Source organism: Erpetoichthys calabaricus, chromosome 7 (genome assembly GCF_900747795.2).
Source record: "Erpetoichthys calabaricus chromosome 7, fErpCal1.3, whole genome shotgun sequence".
Lineage (NCBI taxonomy): Eukaryota > Metazoa > Chordata > Cladistia > Polypteriformes > Polypteridae > Erpetoichthys > Erpetoichthys calabaricus.
In genome coordinates this window covers 177,321,541-177,348,351 of record NC_041400.2, presented here as the reverse complement: position 1 = coordinate 177,348,351, position 26,811 = coordinate 177,321,541, and the positions used below count along the sequence as shown (strand labels likewise).

At 35.8% G+C, this 26,811-nt stretch overlaps 1 protein-coding gene across 2 annotated transcripts in view; it reads left to right on the top strand.

Annotated features, from left to right (window-relative positions):
* fancg (FA complementation group G) overlaps positions 1–24,822 on the top strand; it is a 59,725-nt gene extending 34,903 nt beyond the window's left edge. For both annotated transcript variants that reach the window (XM_028805753.2, XM_051930039.1), the window contains 6 exons: positions 4,573–4,639; positions 7,285–7,667; positions 16,880–16,920; positions 19,994–20,164; positions 21,353–21,482; positions 24,468–24,822. In XM_028805753.2, coding sequence (XP_028661586.1) covers positions 4,573–4,639; positions 7,285–7,667; positions 16,880–16,920; positions 19,994–20,164; positions 21,353–21,482; positions 24,468–24,570 — 895 coding nt within the window. In that variant the 3' untranslated portion in view covers positions 24,571–24,822. The remainder of the gene's footprint in view (positions 1–4,572; positions 4,640–7,284; positions 7,668–16,879; positions 16,921–19,993; positions 20,165–21,352; positions 21,483–24,467) is intronic.
* Positions 24,823–26,811: the final 1,989 nt, after the last annotated feature.

Here is a 26,811-nt window from a genome sequence, read left to right as displayed (position 1 = left end):
TTTGTTCTGGTAACATGGTTAAAGAAAAAAGATGACTTCTATGTAGTGACTCAGCTCATTCCCTTTAATTATATCTAATCTAATTATCTAATTATTATTAGTTATTATTATTATCATATTATTAATCTAATAATTATTATTAATTATCTAATCTAATTATCTCTAATCCAGAGAAGAAATATATCTCTAAATATCCACCTCTTGTTACAAAACACTTTACATACTTCATTAAACACTTAGGTAGCGTGCTGAACCAACTGCTGTACTTCATGTTTTCCTGTGACTGTATGACCAACCACAGCTCCAACCACACAATTTAAACCCGTTGATTATGCCCCCCTGTAAGTCTAATTATAGATAGTGATAAGACTGCTTTCTGACACGGTAGTGCGAAGAGCACAGCCTCTTCCTTAATATCAGCAAAATCGGGCAGCTAGTCATAAATTTCATCAAGCATAACACATTCCCATCTACATTGGTAGAGATGCTGTGGAGATGTTCAACAGATTTATATTTGTCAGAGTTACCATCACTGACTATCTAAAGTGGGCATACAGTAATACAATTGGCTGGTCTCCTTCTGTAATTAATCCTCCCTAAATTATCTGCATCATGTATTAATAGTGCCTCCAGCAATTCAGTTGATACTTTGACTGCTACTGTCCCGATGAGTTTTTCTGTTAACAGATGCTCTTTTTTATTTTGCTGTTATGGTCTGATCATGATCCTTTTACCATTCTCTTCTCTGTTGACTGGGTTATCTTAAACTATTTTCCTCTTGGTTAAGTATGGGGTAAGGTGGGTTAGGTTCTTTCACTCTTATGGTTGTTCATTGTCATATCCCCTGGTTTTTTTTGTATTTAATTTGGTAAAAAAACTGATCTTAAATAAAATTGTCTGCACTCAATATTAACCTTTCATTTTGGTTTTCAAAAGGACCATATGGGGGGAAAATGTTAATTTTAAGGTTAGTTATTAACCTCTGAAAAGTGTATAGTTAAGAAGGCTATATTTTGGTTGCTATTTAGTTTAAACAGTAGAAAATAATTGTAATTGACAGTATAAGAACTTTATTGATTGTAGGTATGTGGTTTACAGTGGACGAATTGACTCACAGGCAAGAATTCATCGACATAGTGATATACATGTATTCAGGGCCATATTACATCTTGTGAGCTAGTATTAGTCAGTGGGCCAGTAGTTTTAAGACCCTTGCATCAGAGTAAAAGCCCCATTCAGGTGTCACTGAAGAAATAATAAAGCAGTGGGTTTTGAACAAATTTAACTCGTTAGCCAGCGAATGTTACACTTCCTCCGTCATTGGGATTAACAGTCCAGGCCCACACGTGAGTTGGGGGCTGGGACAGAGTCAACCAGATTTCGCAGGTTGCAGTTTAGAAGTTGTTTCATCTGCAGACTGGGGGGAAATCTCCCTTGGTTTCTCAAGATGAAGTATCTTCTTTGCAATCTAGCAGGCCAAGGTTCAAAGCTAGTGGACAGCGCTGAGCATTGTAATACCATAGAACAAATTCCTCAACAGTTAAATAGGTCACTGCACGGGAGGATTCTTTGTAAATGAAGCAATATTTGTCTGAATTAAATAACAGAAAATGGAAATGTTTCTCTGTTTAACATATTTTTTTGACAGTTAAAATGGAGACAGTTGCATTGTGCAGCAATATTTTTACCACAGGTACAAATTGTATACATCAAATAAATTCAAAACGTATAAGAAAAGAAAAATAGCATTTCTTTAACAATAAGAAGTACTACTGTACTGGATTGGACCGAACCTTGTATCAATTGAACTTTCTGACTCTCTTACAGTTCATACTACATTTTAGAACTAAATCATGTGTCTGGTCCTGCATTCAGTGGTTTGTTCCCCAGGTATACAGTATGTGTTAAGCAGTCTCCCATCTTATTATCTGACATGTGAAAATGTCTTGCTCATCTTTCAAACCTCTGAACAACTTGAATTCTAGGGTCCCTGCCTTATGTATTTATCTGCTGAAATCTGGCAGCAAATTGAACTCTAAGAGGAGAACAGCACTAATATAATGCCACTGATAGGCTGGCATTAAAGGGACACCTAAAGACAAAGTAAGAAGTCACTTAGTGTGGTGACTAGAACGTGGATCCCGCTTGCATGAGGCTTTAACGATCTATTCAACATTTGCAATATAGAGATATATTCCCCTCTTGAGACACACATGACTCAAAACATTATAGATATGACACAGTACCACTTACTAGAGGCAATATTATTAGTATTGGTAAATCTTGGCCCTCCACCCGAAGAATTATTTTGATCTACTTTGTGCTTCATAGACAGTTTAATCCAAGCTGGTAAGAAAAACAAGTACAGGTAAAATTCCATCACAATGAACTGCCAGGGACCTAAAAAATATTTTGTTGTAATGAAAATTTCATACTAATGAGATTCTGTATTTGTCACTATAGTGGTTTCTTTAACTTGCATCCAGGCATTTGCAATCATTTCAATAGCTTCTTTTGCGTTAATTTTAATCTCCTTCTATCTACAAGTTATGCTGACGATAATGTTTCTCAGCATTTCCTTGTGATAATACACTTTCAGGGTGCAAATGATGCCCAAATCCAATGGCTGAAGCACTGCTGTTCAATTGGGTGGGAGGAATTCAATGCGAACATTATCTACATGTGGAAGCATGTTGTGGGCAGCACAGTTATCAATCAGAAGCCGAATCATCCTTTTCTTTTTCTTCATATTGTGAGTTTTCTGAACTCTTTTGGGATCCCACCCAACGGGAACGACACACTGAAGTGCATCCCAAAGCGTGATTGCCTCATCTGTGGAAGATTGTTTGTCCGTTGCTGGGGCAGGTCAACAGTAGGCTCACAGCGCTGCAGTGAAGCTCCACAGAAGCAAATCATAAAAGATCGGGGTCGCACTATAAGTCCCTGTCTTGCACCCCAAAACATGAGGCTTAGTCTCAGTACTTTAGCAAAACCAGCTTTTTTCAGCTTGAAACAGGAACGGCACAGTTATTTATTGTAGCGTGATCTGCCACTCTCCTATACACATACACAGCAGTCAGGCAGGGTTGTGGCCAGGTTAGTGGCCAAGTAATACTGTTCCCTGCATTTACAATGTTCCTTGCATCACCCATCGAGATCTTTTCTGTTTGCTTTGATGAAGAGCCACAGCAGGGCTGTGAGCCTGATGTTGCTCCGGCAACAGATAAACAGTTTTCCACAGACCACACTTCAGGACGCTCTTTGACATGTTGTCCAGTTGGGGAGGTCCCAAGAGAGTTTAGAAACCTCACATTTTCTTGAATGAGTGCCGCATTAATAGGAATGTTTCTTGAACGAGCATCACCGAACCACATAAAAACGGCTTTTTCGACGTCTTCAAATGCAGCAGTTTGCATACATTTGCAAGCCGAGATTTTTCTTCTTTTTTTGCTTAGTCTTTCAAGAAAGTTGACAGCGTCGATGGCGAAATTCCGAATTCACTGGCAACGTCATTTTTTTCTTTTTGCTGCAATCGAGAACTGCAAAAATGTAAAAAAAAAAATTTTCTAATATTAATTGTTATCGTTTTTTTGTGTCTGCTGTTTCTTTAGGAGGGTGACAATGAGTTAAATTCCAATGAATGTTTTTCAAATGTTGAGGAGCAATAAGCAAAACGTATCATTGAAAACCACAGAAAACAAACAGAGCAAAAAAACAGTACAAGGAAAGTTCGAAGAAAGAAAAAAAAAATTGACTTTCTGTTTGGGGATCGTTGTGCACAACTGAACTGCGACCATAGAACTAACTATTCTGTGGATGATTCATTCAGGCATTTCAAGGACTTTTGGGCACTTCGTTGTAATGAAAGTATCTGCTGAATGTATTTCATAGTAACAAGATTTCTATAGACTCGTGTCATATGAGGAAACTTCGTTGTAATAAAAATTTTGTTGTAAAGATATTCGTTGTAACGGAATTTTACCTTTATATAAGGAGTGTAGTCACATGGCAGTACAACCAGCAATGTTGGCAGAAGAGTGGATTAAATAAAATTATTCTTGGTGTTCTGTTGTGTCTTGTAACAGTAAATGTATTGTAACCCAGTAAGTACTTTATTCCCCTTTCTATATGTTTACTTCTTAAAGCTGTCATTTGGTTACATGCAGACATTAAAATGAACAGAAAACGGGGACATCCTCAGGATCACCCACAGATACATTTTAAGCCCAGATGAAACCTTAGAAAGAGTTAGATCAAGCAACATATTATTTTTGCCTCGGGTGCATCCATGAGAAGTACATCTCAATTTGTAAATTTGTAAATAATATCAATGTAGTACTGAATAAAATCATTAGCTTGTTACGGCACATTCATGTAGTATCTTTCAGTCAAGTGCTGTCTAGCTGTTTGCACCAAATCTGCCAAATCAGACAAAGATTGGCATATACAGTAGATTAGCCATGTTTCTTATAGGACACACTGCTCTTTGGTCCAAATAATAAAGTAAATCTATTTTAGACAGATTGTGGAGAAAAAATATTTTTCAATGTAATGTGTCTTTTCTCCCTACAGGATTGACGATGCAGTGGAGCAGTATTTGGATCTGCTAGAAGTTTTTCAGGAAGAGAAGAATCAAGAGGTGCATTCAGATGTTTCATTAGAGAGTTTAGTACACCTTGTATTTTCTTTTGAGTTTGTTGAAATCCACTGTCTTTCCCTCAAATTTGTTAAACTTGTCAGAATGGTTGTAGCTGTCACTATCAAGCTCACCAGTTAATTAAAACCAGTGGTATGTTATTAAAAATGTAAAAGTCGTCTTGTTTCTGTTTTGTTTTTATACTATTTAAAGCCATTAGAGGGAGAAGGTATTGTTAGCCAGCCGCATCTCATCCCCTCACATAGGCCAGAACTGATTCTAAATCTTGTTCTAGAGCTCATTCATAATCAATGGTACCATCTTCTATTTCCCTGCCATTACCTAAGGTGTTTATAATACAGATCCCTGACTTAAAATTGTGAACATTTATTTTTTAAGAGAATCGGCTGAGATTTAAATACTAGACATTCCAGGTTATAAGCGCTGGCTGAAAATAAAATCAGATTCTGTTAACTCAGGAATATTTTACGTAGCAATTGGCATTCTTTAGGAGCATATGAGGAAACTAAAGCAATAAAATGGCAGAGATATTGCTTACATTGTTGCCGAGCAGATACATTTAAGTAATAGGATTTAAAAGAGTTAAATAACCTATTCACATGTGTTTTGCCAGTGCTTTGTAAAGCTGGGTAACATTATTTGTGAGTCTTCATATTAGTTTTGATTAGAAATAGAATCAAATTGGATCCTACACAATAGATTTTCATAATATATTAATAATTTAAATTATTTTAAGATGATAGTACCCAGTCAGACAAGTTGATGTTTAAGAAAGAGATGTAAGGAAAGGCCTACCCATGTCCTAATAAATTTTGTTTCCTCTCAGTTACCACCTTCTATCACTGGTACTGTGTTTGTGTCAATGTTAAAGATGTATATATGTTGTGACAAGAAGAGACATGAGACATGGCAAAGGTTTGGGGCAGCCACCCATATAATCTGTATCCAGGCTGCAAAAAGTAAAAGTTTGAATATAAGTCAAGTTTACAAGACAGAGTCCAAAACAGAACTGAATTTCAGAGGAAGGGAGTGAGGCTTTATAGGAAGTCTGGGGGAAGTGATGTCATCCTCGGGGCCGGGACCGGAAGTGACATCGTCCTCGGGGGCGGGACCGGAAGTGTCGTGTCCCGAGTTGAGGCAGTGGCTCCTGGTGGGATTTCCCAGGAAAGGTCTGCAGGGAACTTAGAAAGAGCATTAGTGCACCCCGCCACCCCCTGGGCAGATGTGTTACCATTATTCTCCAAGCCCTTCAGCTGACTCTTATTCACACGTTTGTGACAATATATATACTGTAAATACCTCCATCCATTTTCTTAACCTGTTTATACAGGTAGGGTCATGGGCAGCTGGAGCCTATAATAAATAAATATATATACAGTGGACTGCGGTGGGTTGGCACCCTGCCCAGGATTGGTTCCCTGCCTTGTGCCCTGTGTTGGCTGGGATTGGCTTCAGCAGACCCCCGTGACCCTGTGTTCGGATTCAGCGGGTTGGAAAATGGATGGATGGATATACAGTGGAACCTCGGTTCACGACCATAATTCGTTCCAAAACTCTGGTCGTAAACCAAGTTGGTCGTGAACCGAAGCAATTTCTCCCATAGGATTGTATGTAAATACAATTAATCCGTTCCAGACCGTACGAAATGTATGTAAATATATATATTTTTTAGTTTTTAAGCACAAATATAGTTAATTATACCATAGAATGCACAGCGTAATGGTAAACTAAATGTAAAAACATTGAACAACAGAGAAAACTAACACTACAATAGTTCGCGCTATAGTGCTAGGAACCGCTCGTTAAAAACACTTTTTTTAATGAGTTTTAAGCACAGGGGAAATAATGAACATTTGAAAAATCCGTAATTTAATAAACCACCAAGAAAAGTAACATTGCAACAATGCAGGCTACGAACCGATCACTGTAAATAGAACTGAAAACAAAAACAAGCCTTCTCTACCTTATGCGTCCCTCGCTTGCTCTCGCTCTCTCTCTCTCACGCGTGTGTGTGTGTACATACGTCTCTCTTTTGCGAGCCTGGAGCGCCTGTGTGTGTGTCTCACTAGCGCGCTCCTGTGTGTGTGTGCGCCTCTCTCTCCCGCGCCTGTGTGTGTGTGTGTGCGTCTCTCTTTTGTGAGCCTGGAGCGCCTGTGTGTGTGTGGCTCTCTCTGTCTCGCGCTGCCTGTCTGTGTGCCTCTGTCTCTCGGGCTGTCTCTCTCTCGCGCTGCGTGTGTGTGTGTGTGTGTGTGTGTGTGTGTGTGTGTGTGTGTGTGTGTGTGTCGCGCTCTCTCGCTGTCTCTCTCTTGCTCGCTGCACAGGAAAAGCACAGGGAGAAACTGAACATGTACAAACCAAAAGGGAACCTGGCTTGTTCATATACCGAGTGTGTGGTCGTGAACCGAGGCAAAAGTTTGGCGAACTTTTTGGTCGTAAACCGAGTTGTACGTGTACCGAGACATTCGTGAACCGAGGTTCCACTGTATGCAGTATAATAAAATGAAGTAACTGTTGAGCCTGTAGATTTGTTTTCATGTGCTCTTTTGTATTTTGTCTGTTTATGGAATCTCTCATCTTATGTATTTTAGTCTAATAGTAATTTTCATTTGCATTCTATTATGGTACAGGTTTTTACAGGCAGTATTGTGTCACTTCCAAGAATTCCCGAAATATACCTAGAAGCAGCAGCTTCGCTGTTCAAAGCAAAGAAATTCTGGGATGCTACACTGGTTTGTGAAGAGGTTATTAAAAGGATTGCAAGTATAGTTCCAGAAAAACTAACCATTGCTGTCCCTCTCAAAGACTCTGAAGGCTGCATTCCGGCTAAGAGTGAAAGCTTCTTTACTCAGCTAAAATCTCATTACCAAAAAGAAGAATATTCCGAGACCGTGCAAGAAGAAAAAAATGAAAAGTTGAACTGTATTCTGTGGACTGCTGCTGCTTATTTTTATCAGGGATGGGCTTTTACTGAGTTGAAAGACACCAAAGAATCAATAACTCATTTGAGCAGGTAAATTAACTTGGTGAATATAATTTTTATTTTTTTTTATTAGAGTGGCTTAGCAGTCTATTTTCTATAATTAATAACATCCAGAATGTCTGTAAAGGTTTGTAAGGTCTTATCTATTCAACATCATGAATGCATTATTTGATTTGCGCATTACATTGGCTGTGACCATAAATAAGGGGAAAAAAATAGAAATTTGCTTTTCTTTAGCCTTCTTTCATTCCCACCGAAACCTTTGTTACATGAGAGATTACAATCCATATTCTAAAACTGGTGCCCTGATTTTGTCAGAATTAAACCAAATGAGGTTGGTTCTTAACTTGCATCACAGCTATATGTAGTATTCTTATAATTTACAGTTAGAGGTTTTTGATCCAAGCTTGTTATATGTCATTCCTTTTAACAAGTAAAATAACATTTATTTTGTCATTTGAAGAAACATAATTTTCTAAAGTGCTCTAAAATATGTAAACAAGACGCTTGCTAGTGGAAGAAAGTGAAATGGATTCAGGTCTGAGTTAATTGATCTTGTTTATTCTCAAAGTGGAAAAAATAGCAATAGTGCATTTGTCAAATAGAAAACATGTCACTAGAAAGCAGATTTCCTTTCTCTCTCATTTATATGTCTCTATCTTTGTTTAAAGTAAAGTACACCTTTTATAGGTGTAATTTAATTTTGCACAATAGCTTTTATTCATGAGTGAGAACAATTCCAATGATAATAGCCTCGTATACCAGCACAAAGCATGCATTCTTATGCCAGTAAGCTGAACAGTTAGTTATTTGATTGTCCTTCATGTTGTTGGGAGTGATTTTTTTTCTTTCTGTTTTTAATTAATTCTGCTAATTGCTGTTCACATAAACTGACAATATTAATCTCATTTAGTCTTTCTTCATAGCTCATACCTAATTTATATGCTGTTCTAATTATCTGAAATAATTATAGTAACAGAAATTATTTGTAATCACCATAGGTATATACTTTTGCCTGGGCTGGTGTGTACAATATTCTTATCAAACAACTGACTGCACACAATAAAACTGTACAGCAATCGGTGGCTGCACTGGTGTTCCAAAATGTGTTTCTTACACCTTCTTGTCAAATGATATTAGTGCATAATTGGAAAAACCCTATACAAATCCTATGCTTCCTTTAGCATATTTTAGATTTGTTTTCAGAGTACTTTGTTTAGACTGCTGCCTGTTGTTAAGAGGCAGTTTCTTGTCAGTGACTCCTGGAAATTGGCACCTTTCATTCATAATTCATACAAAGAGGTTTGAATATCTTTAAAATTTTATAACATGAAAGACGAGGCCCTATTTGACACACGTTATTGATCAGCACTAATAGCCATTTTTGGCAGTATTACATATAGCAATAAAAAGAAAGGTATACTTGTGCCTATGGCAACAAAAATATTTTTCATTAAATGGTTAATGTAATTGTACAGGTCACATTTCCTATTTACATATACATTGTTGAGCTTTATAAATGTGGAGAATGTTGGGAATATGCAAACTAATATGGAAATAAAAAATAATTTTTATGAACATAGTTGCACTCATTAAAAATACTATACATTTAAAGTTTTCCAGCTTGAGCATTTCACAAAAACATTTAAACATCTCTTTGTCTACATAGTGAACTTTATGCTATTGACAAATTATCAATTAGTACTGTCTAGCTTTAAATAAACATTTGTCTATTAGTGGAAGAATCCATCTACTAAACATGAGTATTGGACATTATAGACAGAGAGCACCAAAACCCTTAGAAGAATAGCTTAAGACTGGGCCATTAAAACCCCAATACTGACTAATTCAGTGCTTGATAATCTTCCTTTATTTAAGTTTACAACTTTAGCAAAATCTTTCTTTCTGTTTAAAGACTACTGTAGTTGAAATGACATTTGGAATTTACATTTGTTTAGGTTCATTATTGAAATGTAACTTTTAGGTTGCTTCCTCTACATTTTAAAGCTGTATCTGGACAAGATGTTTTTTTGAAGTTTTATTGTAATTTTGTTCTTGGTTTATGTGTGAAATAGTCTGTTGGTTGTGGATTAACTTTTGATTTGAAAGCAACTTTGCAAACAACATTCATTTGGTGCATAATATTATATTCTTCCGAATACATTTAGGTTGACTGAAAGGATTTCTTGTTGTTTTGTAAATAGGTAGTTTTTTTGTCCTAGAGATTAACATACTTGAAGCAACACTTTGAGAGAAATGCAGTGAGTTACGGGAAAGCAATTATTAGCAAAAGTTGGGGAATTTAAATGAGTCATAACATTTTATTGAGCATTTACAAGTATTAGCAGTGGCGTATGATTTTTTTCAGGTGGTCCTTGCAAAATCTTTTTGATGTTAACCCAAATAAAGACTTATATTAAGCCAGTGACAATGTGAAACATGAGTCAGTATGAGTATTTAAAATCCAGCTTATTCAGCAGAGTGTGATTTGTTTTTTTGTTTTTTTTTCTCTGATTAAAGTAAATGTAGTGTCAATTTAAACAATTTTCAAAGAAATTTGTAAAATTATTAAGATACGAGTTTAAGATTAAGTATATTTAAGATTAAATGTAAATAAAAATAAAACCGACAACACTAAAGTTTCACCTAACACTTTAATGTGTGGTAAGGTTTAGGTTTAATTTTGTAATTATTTACTGTAAAATAAATTTTTATGTTTTATGAAGCAATTATCTTTCCTTATTGCAAACTGAGACAGAATGCCTAAGTTAACCCCTTCAGTGCCAATCCCCTAATAGAAATTATAAAGGAATAGGACACCAAAGGATGCTGAGCAGATTATTGAACTAAAACAAGGCTTTCACTTCTAAGAATTGTCATTTTCAGCAACTGAGGTGAAACCCATTGCAAATACAGATACGATTATAACTTTAAGACTTTCGAAGTCGCCCTGTGCTGCTCATAGGAGGCAGAGGGTCTTGTCCCAGGCAAGGCATAACTACTGTTACATGTTCAGAAACAGTTGGTGTTTAAGAAACATTTGCCATAGGAAACAAACAAATTGTCTCTCTTACTTCTCCATCTATTACAGTGGTACAGAGATGTTCACCAAGATATGTGATAGGCTGTAGGTTGTTTTGTATCAAACTGACTGTGTCACTATCAAGAAATTCACCCTGGCATCTACCCTGAGAAGTATCAGCAGCAGGATCTGAACACTGATTACTGAATCAGACAGCATCTATTATAATGAGATACCTGGGGCCTCATGTATAACGGCGTGCATAGAACTCACACTATAACATGGCGTAAGCACAAAAGCGGGATTGTGCGTACGCACAGAAAAATCCAGATGCAGGAATCTGTGCGCACGCAAACTTTCACGTTCTTCCACTACATAAATCCCGATCAGCGTGAAAAGTAACGCACGTGCACGCGCCTACTGTCCCACCCCAACTCCTCCCAGAATTACGCCTCTTTGAATATGCAAATCAATATAAATAGCCTTCTGTGAAAAGACAATGGGAAAAGCACAGGGGAAAATATAAGAATTTCAGCAAATACCAAGTGGAGGCAAAGGAAAAACGTACTATTTGTTGGTTTAAACCAGGGATTCCCAAACTATTTTGGGCAAGAGACCCCTTTTCCAAAATGAACTGATACCTCAGACCCCCATAGCCAAATTACTTTAAAAATTCTATCTCTAGTTTTTTTCCTATTGATACAAAATACTTACCAATTTAAAAGCTTTGCGGTTGGTTAAGTGAGTAAACTTGACATCATTTTCTCATCAAAATTTAACAAAATAAATAGACATAAAATTCAGTAAATACCAAGTGTAATTAATAATTATTAATATAAATTATGTAAAAATACTTAAGTAGGTAATTATTTTTTGAAAAAAAACATTTAAATCGCAAAGTAAAGATAAAAAAATAAAAAATTCAGTGTGATGGATGAACCTGGTGACTTTCTACCAATCTAGCTAAATCTGGTTCAATATTGGTGAGTTGCAGCCTTAAATCTCCGCGTTTGTTGATTTTCAAACAGTTTCTTTGTTTTGTCAAAATGTTTGTAACCACACTGAAGCCTTTTTCGACTAGGTATGATGATGGAAAAGCGATAAGGTATTTTTCAGCAATGTTCCACAATGCAGGATACTGTGTTTCAATGTTGCGCTGCAACCAGAACTTCTGATAGCCTTGGTTGAACTTCTGCTTAAGCTCCTCGTCTGTGCTGATGGTGATCAACTCTTCTTGCATTATCACATTAGCTTCTTCCATGGCTGTGATATTGTACGGATTTATTATCCATTGAGGAATTTGTAAATTTAAGAGATCCTCAAACCTCTTAGTAAAATCCTTGTGTAATGCGTCCAAGTGAGTGACATATGATAAAATAACATCGTCTTGAAGCATTTCTGGTAATTTTGACAAATGCGGAAACTGTGAATATTCTTTTCTGCTTAAATTTTGTTTATAAAGGATAAGTTTACCCACAAAGGCCGATATTATTGATTTTGTTTTAATCAAGTTGAGATCGTCACCCTGCAGCTGCAAATTAACTTTGTTAAACATACCAAAGATATCAGTCAAGTAATAAATATCTGTTTTACAATTGTTCAGATTTTCTTTCAAATTCGGATCTTTTTCTTGTAAAAACTCCAACACAGATTCAAAAATAGTTGAAAATCTTGCTAAGCAAGAGCCTCTTGATAGCCAGCGAACTTCAGTGTGCAGAAGTAACCGAGTAAAGACATTGTCGTTTTCCTCACATAGCTGAGCAAATAACTGAGAGTTCAAAGAATTGCTTCGAATCTTGTTGACAGCATTTATAACATATTGTAAAGACTGGTGCAATCTAGGACACAGATTTTTTGCTACTAAATGCTGTCTGTGAATCACGCAGTGAATGACCAGTACCTCAGGCAGTTGTCGCTTTAAGTGAGCTATAAAACCTCAATGACGACCAACCATAGATGTTGCACCATCAGTCGCAACAGAAACAATGTTCTTACATGGAATAGCTTTGTCGGTAAAAAAACGTTCCACGGCCTGAAAAATCGATTCTCCTCTGGTATCAGTCTCTAAATATGTAGCAAAAAGCAGTTCTTGGCACATATTTTCATCTTTAATATATCGAACATATCCTAACAACAGAGATTCATTGCCGGGTAATGTAGACTCGTCCAACTGGAGAGAGAATCTGTTGGTCTGTAAGAAATTGCATAAAATGTTTTCCACGTCGCGACCCATCTCGTCTATTCGTCTCTGAACGGTGTTATTGCTCAAAGGAATTCTCTTTATAATATCGTGTGCGGGCTTGTGCAATACATTGTTGAGGACCTCCGCAATGGCTGGTAAAATAAGCTGCTCTCCAATTGTGTGGGGTTTCCCCGTCTTCGCTATTAGTAAAGATATATTATAGGACGCTCGTAAACCATCAACGTCTTGCATAGATGATGACGCAAACATCGATCTTATGGATGGCCTTTTCTCTAGTTTTTCTTTAAGTGCTTGAAAGAATGACAAGGGCTTACTTTTTTTGTCAGCATGTACTCTTGATAAGTGGTCCTCCATTTTTGAAGGCTTCATGGCATCGTTACTGAATACTTTTTCACATATGAGACACATCGGCAAGTGTTGATTTGATAGAGATGGAATAAATCCAGACTTCAAGTAGTCCAAACTGTATTGTCTGCATTTTGTTTTCGTGTCTGCCATCATAAAACTCGCAGTAAACTTGCAAATCAAAAAAAAAAAAAATGTTTAAGAAACTACTTAAAAAAACAATAATAAAACGCGTGTAGGTAACTAAGCACTTTGTAAATTCTTTTTCAATCACTTTATTTTAATTAACTTTATTTAACTATGTAATCACTTTGTAATCTCTTGAAATAAATTAGTAGATGAGTGTATTATCATTCAAGCTCCAACGAATTTCAAAACGCAAATGAACTTTCAACCTAAGTGCAAGCTTGTTCCGTTCCATCCATCCATTTTCCAACCCGCTGAATCCGAACACAGGGTCACGGGGGTCTGCTGGAGCCAATCCCAGCCAACACAGGGCACAAGGCAGAAACCAATCCCGGGCAAGGTGCCAACCCACCGCAGAGTGCAAGCTTGTTATATAGTAAAATATCAAGAGCATGTTTGGACTTAAACTTGATCATGATTTCGTTCGTGTTAAATCGCGTATATGCGTCAAATACAGAACAAGTCAAAACGTGCCCGAAAGACTTATACGCTCGAACTCATTATCTTGCACGCACTTGTCCACGCTTATTGACTTGCCGAGTTTTTCATCTTGTACGAACTTGTGCACGCTTATCGATTTGTTGAGTTTTTTAAAAGTACAACAATGATACTTCCTACTAAAATATTAGTCATTCTTATAACAAGTTGGTACACGTAACACAACTTATACAGTATCTTGAAAGTTTCAAATAAGAACTTGTGTTAATTAATAGGGGTCGATTTTTAGACCTCGTCGACCCCCAAAATCAGTTTTCGTTTATGTCGACCCCTGGGAAATCTATTTCGATATCGACCACTTTGGGAACCTCTGGTTTAAACAGTGGTATAATCAACAAAAGAAAGTTGATCGAGTGACAGAGTGTCGGAGAAACTCGAAAGATCAAATTCACAAAGTCGCACAGTGCCTGAAAAAAAAAAGAAATCACATATCAAAGTCGCCGTGAAAAGGCAAGTCGTAGCCCACCGTCTGAGTGTCATATGAAAGCTTATTAGGGTACAGACAAAAAAAAAAATAGGCACACCTTGGGGAAAAAAGCACGAAATGTCAACTTTAATCTCGAAATTTCCACTTTAATCCCGTAGTTTATTTTGCCATTAAAGTAGAACATCATAAACTTCATCTTAAAATCGTTTATTTTACTAGTTTCTCAAGTAGCACGTTAAATGCTTTGTTCTGTATTTGCTCTTCTATGTGCTCTATGTGTGTGAATCACTACGTGCTTCCGTTCTTTCTCTTTCTCCGACAGGACACAGAATCCATTACATTCGTGATATTACAGCTCTCTGAATAATTAAAATACTGAGATGTATACGTGATATCATTTTCATGATGATAGGAATGAAAGCATGTTATTAAACATGGGAACACGGTGGCGCAGTGATTGTTCATATCTCACGCAAGAGGCTTGCTGCTCCATGTGCGACCTTCGATGAAATAATTTATTACAGAAGTACTGTCTCTTTCGAACGTACTAACCTCCAATTCCTGTCCTTACTTTTCTTTCTCCAAATACCCAATCGCCACACAATCAGCTCTGTAATAGACGTTAAGCCATCTGTAAGCTTAGAACGCCGATTCTTCAAAACTTTTAAGGAACATTGAAATATCTTCGTAGTACATGTTTAATTATTCTATCCATCTCCTTCCAGTGTCGCGTCAGCACCAGCAATAACACAGCGCAAGGCAGGAGCTATCCGTGAACTAGCTAGCGCTGCGGCAGCGTGTCCTCACATGTTTAATTATTAACAATACAGATTATTTAAATGAAGTTAAAGTTTTATCTGTATACTATAAGCAACATATTTTGCTGCATTTCATCTTAAAAATGATATTGTCATCATACATGCTTTATAAAGTGGCTCAGGTTGTGCAATATCATAACTGTAGTGTAAGTTTACAGTGAGGTAATTGTACTTATAAGTACAAACAGTTCTACAAGGAGCACTTGATGGACTGATTGAGTGCGTTTATAGTTCTTGGGATGAAACTGTTTCTGAAACGCAAGGTCCATACAGGAAAGGCTTTGACGCTTTTTGCCGTGGCTGAGGTAGTGTGTACTTGAAACTATATACCGATAATTCTCTTTCCGATCAATTGCTGCTGTGATTCCCCACTCAGATACAGTGATATAAATACTCCGAGTGGTGCAGTGAGAGTAATATGGAAAAAGATGATCCGCAGTGGCAACCCTTAACGGGAGCAGCTGAAAGAAGAAGAAGATGCAGTGAGCGTAACAACACTAAAGCAGTTATGGTATTTGGAATACTATGGCTATTCCCTGGACCATTATATTGCTACAGGTTAATTACAATCAGATACATTACACTAATAAACAATATGCAGTTAATTTCAGTGTATTTATAAAGCCGCGTCAGGAACGTGGGTCTAAGAAAGAGTGACCACACAGGAACAGTAGCACTGCTTTGACGCTGGGTGCTGCCAGTCTGCAAAACCGAGCGGAGAAATTGTGTACGCCAAGGTATGAGTTACCGTGGAAATGTGCGTGGCTTTACGCCAAGTTTAGGTTTTATACATCGCGATTTGAGTGTGGAAATGTTCGTACGCAACATTTCTGTGCGTACGCACCGTTTATACATGAGGCCCCTGGACATCTAAGGATTGGCATTTAGCGGCTGAGAAAGAGATGGGGACAACATGCCCCAAGTGAATTGCACATGATGTTAGTACTTGCAACCTCTGCTTATTAAAGTAGGTGTTGTTTGATCCAGTGATTGGTGTTCAAATCCTGCTGCTGGTACATCTCAAGGTGGACATGTAGCTGCTGAGGAGAGGTGAGGCCATCATCTATAATGGCTAATACATGTGTTGTTCTAAGTCACCAAATAGTTAATTGGTACAGTATATCTGTGCTGATAGGAGAAGGTAAGTCTTCTTTTTTTCTTTGACAAACTTTTTGGCTTTGTTTGGGTGAGCATTTTTTTTATCAGTCCTGTTCTGATCAGGATGGTTTGTCTAAATGCAGTATAAAATGGTTTTGTATCTGTTAATTTTATTAAAGGAAGGCTGCATTAAAGGCAAAGCTGCAAACATACACATCATGTACATGCTAGAAATTAAATATGTTTTTGTTGTTTTGCTTGTGCCACCTGTAGGTTTAATTGGACGATTTAATTTCAACCAGTGTTAAAAAGTAAAAATATATTTTGCTTAATAGTTTTATCAAATGGTGCATCTTGCACAGCCTCAGCTTAAAAAATATATTATACTGTACATTCATCCTAATTTGGACTTGTTTGGTGCATTGAGGATGGAGTTTTTATGAGTGAGCCCTGTGATGGATTCTGGTGTGGCCGAGATAGACTTCAGCACCCTGTGACAACTACTGCAAATAAGAATATTAATTATTGATTTTATGATAAATATTCTTTTTCAGGGCATTATGGTTTCCAGGAATGTCTTCAAAGTATATAGCAACAAGCAATGTGAATTTGTGAACAATTCTTCGTCTTCATTTTTCATTTCAGGTGCATAAATTTGTTGCTGACTGTCCATATTGTTCAGTCAGGTAAGTTACTGAAAAGTTACCTTTCTTTAGTTTATTTTGTGTGTGTGTTTTAAGGCAATGTTTAGCTAAATCTATAAAGAAGGTGTCAACATTGAGACACTATTTTGAAATAATATTTTCTGTGCTTAGTTACAGTTTAAAAGTTCCCCCTAAACACAAAGTCATGTGGCAGGAAAGCATCCAGCTACCCTACCACCAAAGAAAAAATAGAATAGCCGCACTAACAAAATATATGTCTAAAATAAATGCAAATATCCTACTTAGCAAAGTGCATTTTGGATAAGGAAAGCTGTTTGTCATTTAGAAAAACAGTTTAAGTGTAAATGAAAATGCAATATGATTATTTGTATTTGTGAAGAATCTTACACTTTGAATTACTAGCTTTTCTGCAATTACTGTATATATGGCAGAGAAATATTTTAATTTTATCAATTCTGACTTGGCTTTAAAACTGTTAGGCGAAAAGCAACAGCACAATGGTTATATCAACACTAATGCATTTTAATTTAAGAGTAGTGTTTTTATGTGAAAATGATCTCTGCCCACATTAGCATTTTCACATCATTAACAATAGTATCCCCACCCACACTAAAATTACCAAAAATGTGTATGAAATATTTGCTTTTCTACATTGGACTAATGCACATTGGTGGGGAAAAAATCCTTGAAAGAATGGTAATGGGCCATGGGATTTATCATAAGTAAATTACTTGCCTCTCGGGTGCTGTGGAAACTACTCCCATGTCTACTGTGTTGGAATATGGTTTTGTTCGTTGTTGGGTGACCAATCAGGGATTGAGACATAAAGAGCAAGATCTAATCGGGGAAGGGCTACATAATAAGCACAAACCAATCAGAGTGCGATTAAGAATCTGTATTTTCAAAACACATTTTCACCTCTCCATGCTAAAACACCAAGTGGGCATTTTCAAAACTGCACGGCTCTGGATAGTGTTTACAGAAGTCTGTTTTCAGAGGTTAAAAATGCTGGAGTAGTGTGGATAAAGGCGAAAAGAGGGACTAAGGACTGTGTCTTTCAACAATAATGTAGTAGTGTGGATGTAGCCTATATCTGCATTTAACTTTCATCAGAGCGGAACTGATATTTAGTTTTAATGACCAACACAACAGCAGTACACTCCATTTGGGTCATATTATGTGAAAGAGGAGACCAGAGCAGAGGTATGGCTGCTGTGTTTGTTTGTTTTTTGTTTTTTTTCTCAAACAACTATTCTTAAGATGTTCTGCTTTTCTGCACCCCTTCCTAATGACTTTACTAAAGTAGCTACAATAAATATCAGTAATTTATCCTCATTTGATGTAATTAATGCCTGTATAATTTTATTTTAATATCTAATATCCAAACAAGGGTTTGAGGTGAACCAAAAATGTAATACCCAGGCTATTCAAAATGAAATAGCAGATTTCAAAAATTTATTTCAAACAAACTGTATAAGACAGAAACATTTTCTGCACTTCACTGGATAGAGGAAAGTTCAAGTTTGGTCCTATGGTCCTTGAGGTTGCATGCACTCAACATAAGCACCATGTGAAGCGTGACAAACATCAAAACGGTAGACCATTTCTAGCCACACACGAGTCAACTGGTCCCTATATTACTGAATTCACAGCCTCCTCAATTCAATGTCACAAATCTTGAAGATTAGCAGGCATACGTGGAACAAACACCCTTGCTTTAATATACCCCCATAGATAAAAATCACAGGGGGTAAGGTCTGGAGACCTGGAAGTTCATAGACGATGACCAAGATCTTGTTGTCCACCTCTTCTAATCCATCTTCCTGGAATGGTGTTGTTCAGGTAACGCCGGACCTCCAAGTGGCATTCACTGGTACTTTTAGGCGGGCTATTAAACTTTGAGCTTTCCTCTGTCCAGTGATGTGTGGAATGTGTTTCTGTCTTATACAGTTTGTTTCAAATAAATTTTTGAAATCTGCTATTTTATTTTGAATAGCCATGTATATAGATTTTATGTGGGCATTTGATTGCTATTGAACCTTTTAAGTAGTGTTTTCTGTTGTGTATTTTGATACCTTGAAGATGTTTTACACAACAACTGTAGAAAGGATAATTATAGAGAGAACACAAAATGACACATCAGAACAATCAAACTATAAACCCAAGCTGGCCAACTTGGCTGTATGAGATGTCTGGATTAGTTTACTATCAGCTTAGCCCAGCATAAATGCAGTGTGACTGCCAAAAAAAACCTCTTGTTTACCAGCAAACCTTTTTCTAACTTTTATCCAAACTTCTGGTGGCACAGCCTGTTTGCCACAAATAGCCCTTTCCAAAATCTATCAACTAAAAGCTCACTAGCCATCATCTGGTGCTCCTGCCTTTCTGGAGTTCAGTTCTCAGTTAATGATCATGTTCTCTGATATATTCCAAGACAACCACGTGTTCCATGAATAAACCCTTTGCTGCAAGGCTTTAGCCAAAACCCCATAATCCCCCTTTGTGTGTGTCGCTCTCTCTTCAGCACCCTTTCTGGAATTACACATGGCGCACAGACAGGTTAAGTGGCTTGGTCTGGGTCACACTATTAGCCAGAGGCTGGGACTATGCTGAGGAACTTGTGGTTTAAAGTTCTTTACCTTTCTTTCCTTTCTTTTTATTTGAGACCCACCACTGAAATACAAATCTGTACCCAGTCCTGTTCCAATCTATTACCCCTGTTGGTCAACCCAGTCCATTGTTCAGTGTTCTTTAAGTGTTGTGTTGTGGTTAGAGTAAACCTACCTTGCCATTATTACAAAAATGTCAGTAATTTGGACAAATAACCACCTTTTTAATAAATTTGTTAAATTTTAACAAATAACAGCCACGGACCTTACTCTTATTCTATGTTAATTAATGTTGTCTTATTTTAATTTCTTACTTTGTCTTTTATTTTTCTTTTCTTCATTATGTAAAGCACTTTGAGCTACATTTTTTGTTTGAAAATGTGCTATATAAATAAATGTTGTTGTTGTTTTTTGAATAAGTTTGTCTTTAAATTATGTTACTTTTCATTTCTCTGCTATTTGCTTATATGATGTTGCATTTTCAGATGGAGATTGTATCAATAATTCAGAAATGGGGAAAATTACAAGGGAAGCAGTAAAACTACTGCACAGACTGAAAGGTCTGGCATTTGTTAGAAGAGGAATTAGCTTCATGGAAAGAGGCCAAGAGAAAGAAGCACTGCTCAATTTTCAGCTGAGCCAGCAGTCCTTTCCAGGTATTTTGTGATTTACTACATTGTTCGTGCATACTGATATCTAAAGCTACCTTGGCTTACACTGAAAAATGGTATGGAAGGTTTTTCCAATAGCCGACTTCTAGTTTCTCTATACAGAATCTTACAGCATTTTGTTATTATAGCAAAGAAAGTTAAGCACTGCTTTAAAGAACTAAAATTGCATTATTTTGTTGTATTCAAATAAAGTATAATTGCTCTCTAAAAATAATGTCTTTTTGTGTATTTAAAAATACTTACGTACATTAATAGGATACTTGTATATTGTTTTATGAGTATCATTGCTGTCAAAGGTTTTATAAATCTTACATCTCCATTAATATGATATATACAGTATGTGTGCAAATATTAGTGTTGGATTGATACTTAAATTATAACTCCCCCAACCACCTACCACCCTCCCTACCTACCACAATTCCCTCTGCTCTCAGCTTATTCATCCACCTGGCCCACACACACATGTGCACCTCGCTGCTCTGCCACATGTTATAATGAGGAGCTTGGAGTTTCCAACATGATGTGTGTGTGTGTATATGTATAAATGTATGTATGTATATAATGTATATAAGGACAACCAGAAAAAGACATATTTTATAAGAATCAAGGCAGAATTCTGAATTTAAAAACATAATTGGCTTCACACTATTTTGGTAGTGGTAACTGGCTGAAAGTAACTTAATTTTATAATGGCACATTTTGAATGTACACAGCAAAGTTTTTGTTTAAATTAAACTTCTAGTTGCAGAGATGAAGATGTGACATATGATGAGTTATTATTAAGGATAAGCACGGTGTCTTTCAGCTGTTAGTTTAATTTGTTTTGTCAAAGACACATAGTATTAATGGAAGTAGGTTCAGAGTACAGTATCTACAAATACCACAACATATTTCTTCATGCAGAGAACATTAAATATTAAAACAATATAGCTATTAGTATAGTCCAAAGTACAAGTATCATTGGGATCTTTAAAATATCAAGTTGATATCACTTTGGATCAGGAGTGTAAGGATTATTAAGATTTGCTAGACTGGATAAACACTTATCTTCATTTTTTTCTGGTGATAAATTGGAGAAGGTGAACATTTTAGAATTAGTCTGCTTTATTTCTTTATTTGAATGCGTGCTTACTTGATGTATACAGTAACCTAAAAGTGTTGTGTATTGTGTAGAATCTGTTGATGGTGCCTTCTGGCTGCTGGAAGCCTTGTGGAGATTTGGAAGAAAGGATGAAGCTGTTTCCTACTGGCAGAAGTTACAGGAATCCAGACAAAGTGTAGTAGACATCAATAACATTCATAGGTAACTATTTAAATTTGGTTCTTCATACTTCCCTGATTGTTTTATATGCTGACTGACTGACAAAAACTTCTTAGCTATTTGCAGACAACCTATGGAAAAAAAATTTTCAATAATGGATCTCTCTCATTGCACTGAGGCCGACAAAAATCTAACCTCACTAAAAAGTTAATTAAATCATGGAAAAAAACAGAGAAAACATTGATGATGTTGCACATTTAATACTCAGGAAATGAAATCTTAGTGCCAGTCAGCGGCAATGACAGAATAATGCAGTTGGCAGTATGTCCGAATGCAAGTCAAGTTTCACTTAAATCCTTTTTTTATTTTGATATAATTTATGCCTTGTATACATAAATATATGCAGGAGATTGCTTATTAACATGACATAAGTGATATCAGATATCAAAAATTAGTTGTTGTTAATAATGTAATTTTTATTAAATAAAAATAGTGTCCCACAATGTTCTTTAAAAAAGTAAGATATTTAAATCATTCTTACTTTACTTCTGTTTCTTATGTATTAAAATGAGCATTTATCATCTTGAAACACAATGACATCTTTTGATTTCCTTTTAAATTTTCCATCTTTGTGTTCTGTTTTGTAATTTAAATTGATTAAAATACCAAGGACCTGTAAGAAATCAGAACTGTTGCTGTCTCTATCCATTATGCATGTTTCTTTATTAGTTCACATGTCTGATTTGCTCCAGAAAAAATATGTAAATAATAGTATTGTTATGTGTACAGAGTGCAATGGAATAAATTTATTTAATCCTGAATACTCCATTTTGTAAGTATGCCATTAGTATTCTGTAACTTTTTCTCTTCCAATATGAACTACCATGATAACTGTCTTATCCATGCCACAAGAACAAAAACCAAAGGGCTTGCAAAATGCAAGCAATAGTTAGTGTATATATACTGTATGTGTATATAATATATGCAAAATATACATACAGTATACAGTATATCTACATTTTAGCTGGGTTCTTGTTACAAATGAAGAAGAGTATTTGAAGCGGTGCATAGAGCTTTAGATTTTTTACATTCTTCTAATTTAGAGTTCTGTACGGGTCAAGAATAAAAGCTGCATCAGTGTTGCTGCAACAATATCAAAACTGCATAAATGTTACTTAATTTCACAACTTAAACTGATCTGTTGATTTTACTGTGGCCGACTCAACTTGGCACACATATTTTGATAGCACAAGTGTTTGTTGTTAGAGTAGCCATGTGTAAATTTTTATTTAACTGAAAAGAAAAGAATTAAAAGAATGAAGTTTCCTGGACCAACAAGGTAAAGATTGCTTGGCAAATCTGCTTCTGTGTATGATGATCTGTGTTAGGTAAATATAGCATCCCTCTGCCCCTTTATTGTTACAGAAATCTGAATAGTTTATCAATATTTGTGAATGTTGTACTTCACAAATTTATACTTTTGCCGAGTAATACGGTACCTCAGTATAACAGAACATGCATAATACGCACAGAATAATGTACCTAACATTTTATATAAAGTATTTGTATATTTGTACAACAAAATAAAGATAATTTTGTGTTTCAATGTATGCTGTATAAAAACACAATCGATGCTCCTAAATATATGGAATGTGCAGAAAGGGATCAGGCTTGTTCAACATGAACACATTGTTATGACAGGAAATATCAAATAGACAACAGGCACATTAGAATGAAGTAAAGACTGCTCAGTTTTTTCTTGGGAGGAAAGAAATAGGGCAGCTATGCCATGACCTATCTAGTCTGCATTGTGTGCAATGCTTGTGGTAGGCTCCAGGACCCATGACCATACATTACAATAAAGACATTTAGCAAAATGACACCTTTTATTGGCTAATGGAAAAATATGCAAGCTTTTGAGGCAGTTAAGACCCCTTTTTCAGGCAAGATGCCTGAAGGACTGCATTTTGTAATCTGTTCAGTTAGCCAATAAAAGGTGTCATTTTGCTTGACTTTTCATTGCAGTACAACAACCTACTAAAGAAGTTTGAGAATGTTATGTTATTAATTTAAACAAAGGTAACGGGTGAATATAAGCATTGATATTTGATATGAATTTGTCAAGAATTGTTGTTTGTTAACTAGTTCCTATGGTAGAAATCCATCCATCCATCCATCCATTTTCCAACCTGCTGAATCCGAACACAGGGTCACGGGGGTCTGCTGGAGCCAAACCCAGCCAACACAGGGCACAAGGCAGGAAACAATCCTGGGCAGGGTGCCAACCCACCGCAGATGGTAGAAATCAAAACATATTAATTAAAGAAAGAAACTTATATACTACTAAGACAAGTCTGATGAAACCTCATTTAATTACTCTTCGGCAAATGCTTTAGAGGGAGCATCCTTCACAGCAGTCTGTTTACAGCATGGTCAGAGTGATTGGAGAAACAAAGGATAGAAGTTAATTTTATAAACATTTGAATTTACATACAGTGTTAATCAGTGCATACATTTACTGTGATTGGTTCATTGGTTTACACTCAAATAATCTATATAAAATAAAACTCTATTCTTCTTATACCCTTTGGGTTGAGCCACCAACTTTGAAAATTCTGTGTATGTAACAACTGTCCATTCTGGTTGTTTACAACACATCTCTTAGTCATCTTTCAGTACATTTGTGTATTGCATCTTTGTCTATGTTCTTCACTTGATCTTTATCTGTTTTCTTGATATTTCTGAAGAGGTTTATGATATTAATTAACTCTTTATGCTATTTCTTTAAGATAAATATAAAAATTAATATGGAAAGCATATCAGAACACTTTATCCTAATGACTATGTGACCCCTAAGTCTATTTGTTCTTCCATGTGCCATGAATGGAGCTACAACAAATCTTAGTTGATATATAACTTAAAAAGGGAGACAGAGGTGGGTTAGGTAGTAATGTAGTAAATGACAAGAACTAATGTAAAAATTAATAAACTCAATACATGAATATAAACATTATCTTTTCCTAACAGAGATACTGTGTTGTTCCTGTTGCCTCAGCAAGAATTGTCAACCAGTGATCTGGAGACTTTGAATAAAAAAATAGAAGAATATCGAAGTCAAGCAAAACCATGAACTTGGACCAGTGAGCTTCTGTATCAAGTGAGGTGCTAAAAATATTATTTTTATACTTTGTCTAAAAAGCTACTTGTACATGTAAACATGGTATCATCAACAGAACAAATTATGGAAATTATAAGTGAATCTGGAGGCAAACTAACAATTAAGTTGCAAAGGAAAAATAGCTATTAACATGTATAAATGTAACTCACTTTTGTTAAAAATCTCAAAACCTTTCCAGTTCTATTAAAGAGAAACATGCCTAAAGATATTTGTTTCTTGATGCCTGCAATTCATGCAGTTTTGTTTTGTATTATCCTACAAAAACAAGGTAATGTGGGCCTTATTATAATTAAATATTTAACTTAATTCAATCATTTTCACGCCTGCCCAATCTAGTTCAGAGTCATGTGGGCCAGAACCTAACTTGGCAACATGAAACACAAGGCAGGTGCCAACTTTGGACAGTTTGACAGTCCATCACAGGGGACATACTTGTTAATGTCTACCCTCACTGATGCAGTAAACTGTACAGTCATCGGTTAAACTAAGACACACTTCTTTCAGATCCAGGATTGCTCCACACAGATAGAATCTTGGCTGGATGTCCATCCCAGATTTTAAGAACTATGAAGCAACATCTTTAACCACTGGGCAACCCAAAGAGTGTAATTAGGGTATATATTTGGTTTTAGCTATGAATCCATATTTAAATTTAACAACAACAGCATCCATTATACCTAAAACACCTGTGTAAAGAAGTTTATCCCATGCTGTCTCATGTAACTGTAAAGTTCTGGTCAAAAAAAAAAAAATGTTTCACTCAGCTGGATGAGTCTTTTCGACCTTTTAGATCTTTGGATCAAAGCTGACTAAGTAACTGTCAAAGCTGAAAGTCAGTTAGCTTTAATTCATTAAAAACTTGCTTAATTAGTCAACTTATTGTCTTAGCTTGCTTTACATAAACATGTCACCTGTTTAACTGGTTTCAGAAATGGGTCAGTTGTATCCAACTTGAAGGCTTTTCTCTATATTAGGATGTATCTATCTCTAACTATTAGCAGATTGTGGATATATGAGAATAGTTTCTGTAGGGCTTCCATTTTAAAGTGCTGTTGGATGGAATATAGGGGTTTCCTGCAGTATAGTATAGTATAATTTTTTTCTTGGTGGTATTTCATGGGTATTCAGAGGCCACAAACCTAATTAATATTGATGTCTGTTAGTCAAAAATATAGGATAGGTCCACCTGCTGTTGTCCTATCCTACTAACAGTGGATTTTCCTGGTTGTTTCTCATTAAATATTACTTATCCATGATTTTTGGTAACCATTCATGTATTACATAATTATTGTTGAAATTAAGTCTTGCTGCTGAGCTCTAAAGAAAAAATATACAAACTTGGAATGAGTTTAAATTATGAATAAATTGAATTCTACATGTAACACCTGCCTTTGGATTGTGAGATATTTTAATAAGAATTGACCAGGAAAATTCTGCTATTAGCAATTATACATTTCTGAAAGTCTTTTTTATTGAAAAAAATATTTATACAAGTCTCTGTCACCTTTTTTTAGTATGCCAGTAAGGAGACTGCTTGTTTAAAGAAACAGTGCTGTCATTTTTACTGTATACAAGCTAGTTTTGTGTTAAATGATAATGATTATATTAAAGGAGAAAAATGAAACACTTCAATATATTGTGAATTTCATAAAATCTGGTATATCTAATATATATTTTGTAGTGAGTATTCCATCATTTTATTTGCTCTTATTGTCAGATGATTTAAATATAAACATTTTGTGATTTTTTTTTTCTTGATCCAAGTGTGCAAAACAAACGTTTTGTATTTGAAAATACAAATTTTTTTGTAGTATTTGCATATTTTATTTATACATTTTTTAGTTATTTTGGTTTTTTTATGTACAGAATTTAATTGTTACTGGTTTTGCATTTTGAGTTGAAGTTAAAAATTTGATTTTTATACTGTCCTGATTTTGTTATTTATGTGATGTCTTGTGGATCATGACCACATCAATCATGCCCATGATATTTATGAAACCTATAAATGATGAATAAATATCATAAAAATAATGTATAACTATTGCAACATTCATACTTTCAGGTATTCCTCAGTTGAAGCAAAATCTCTTGTTCTTATTAGTGCTAGTTAGCTTTATTTCAAGAAGGCCCTAGCGTCGGGTTTGTTTCTCTGGTATCAATCCCACTACTTTTTGACTGCAATTTTATTTTGCT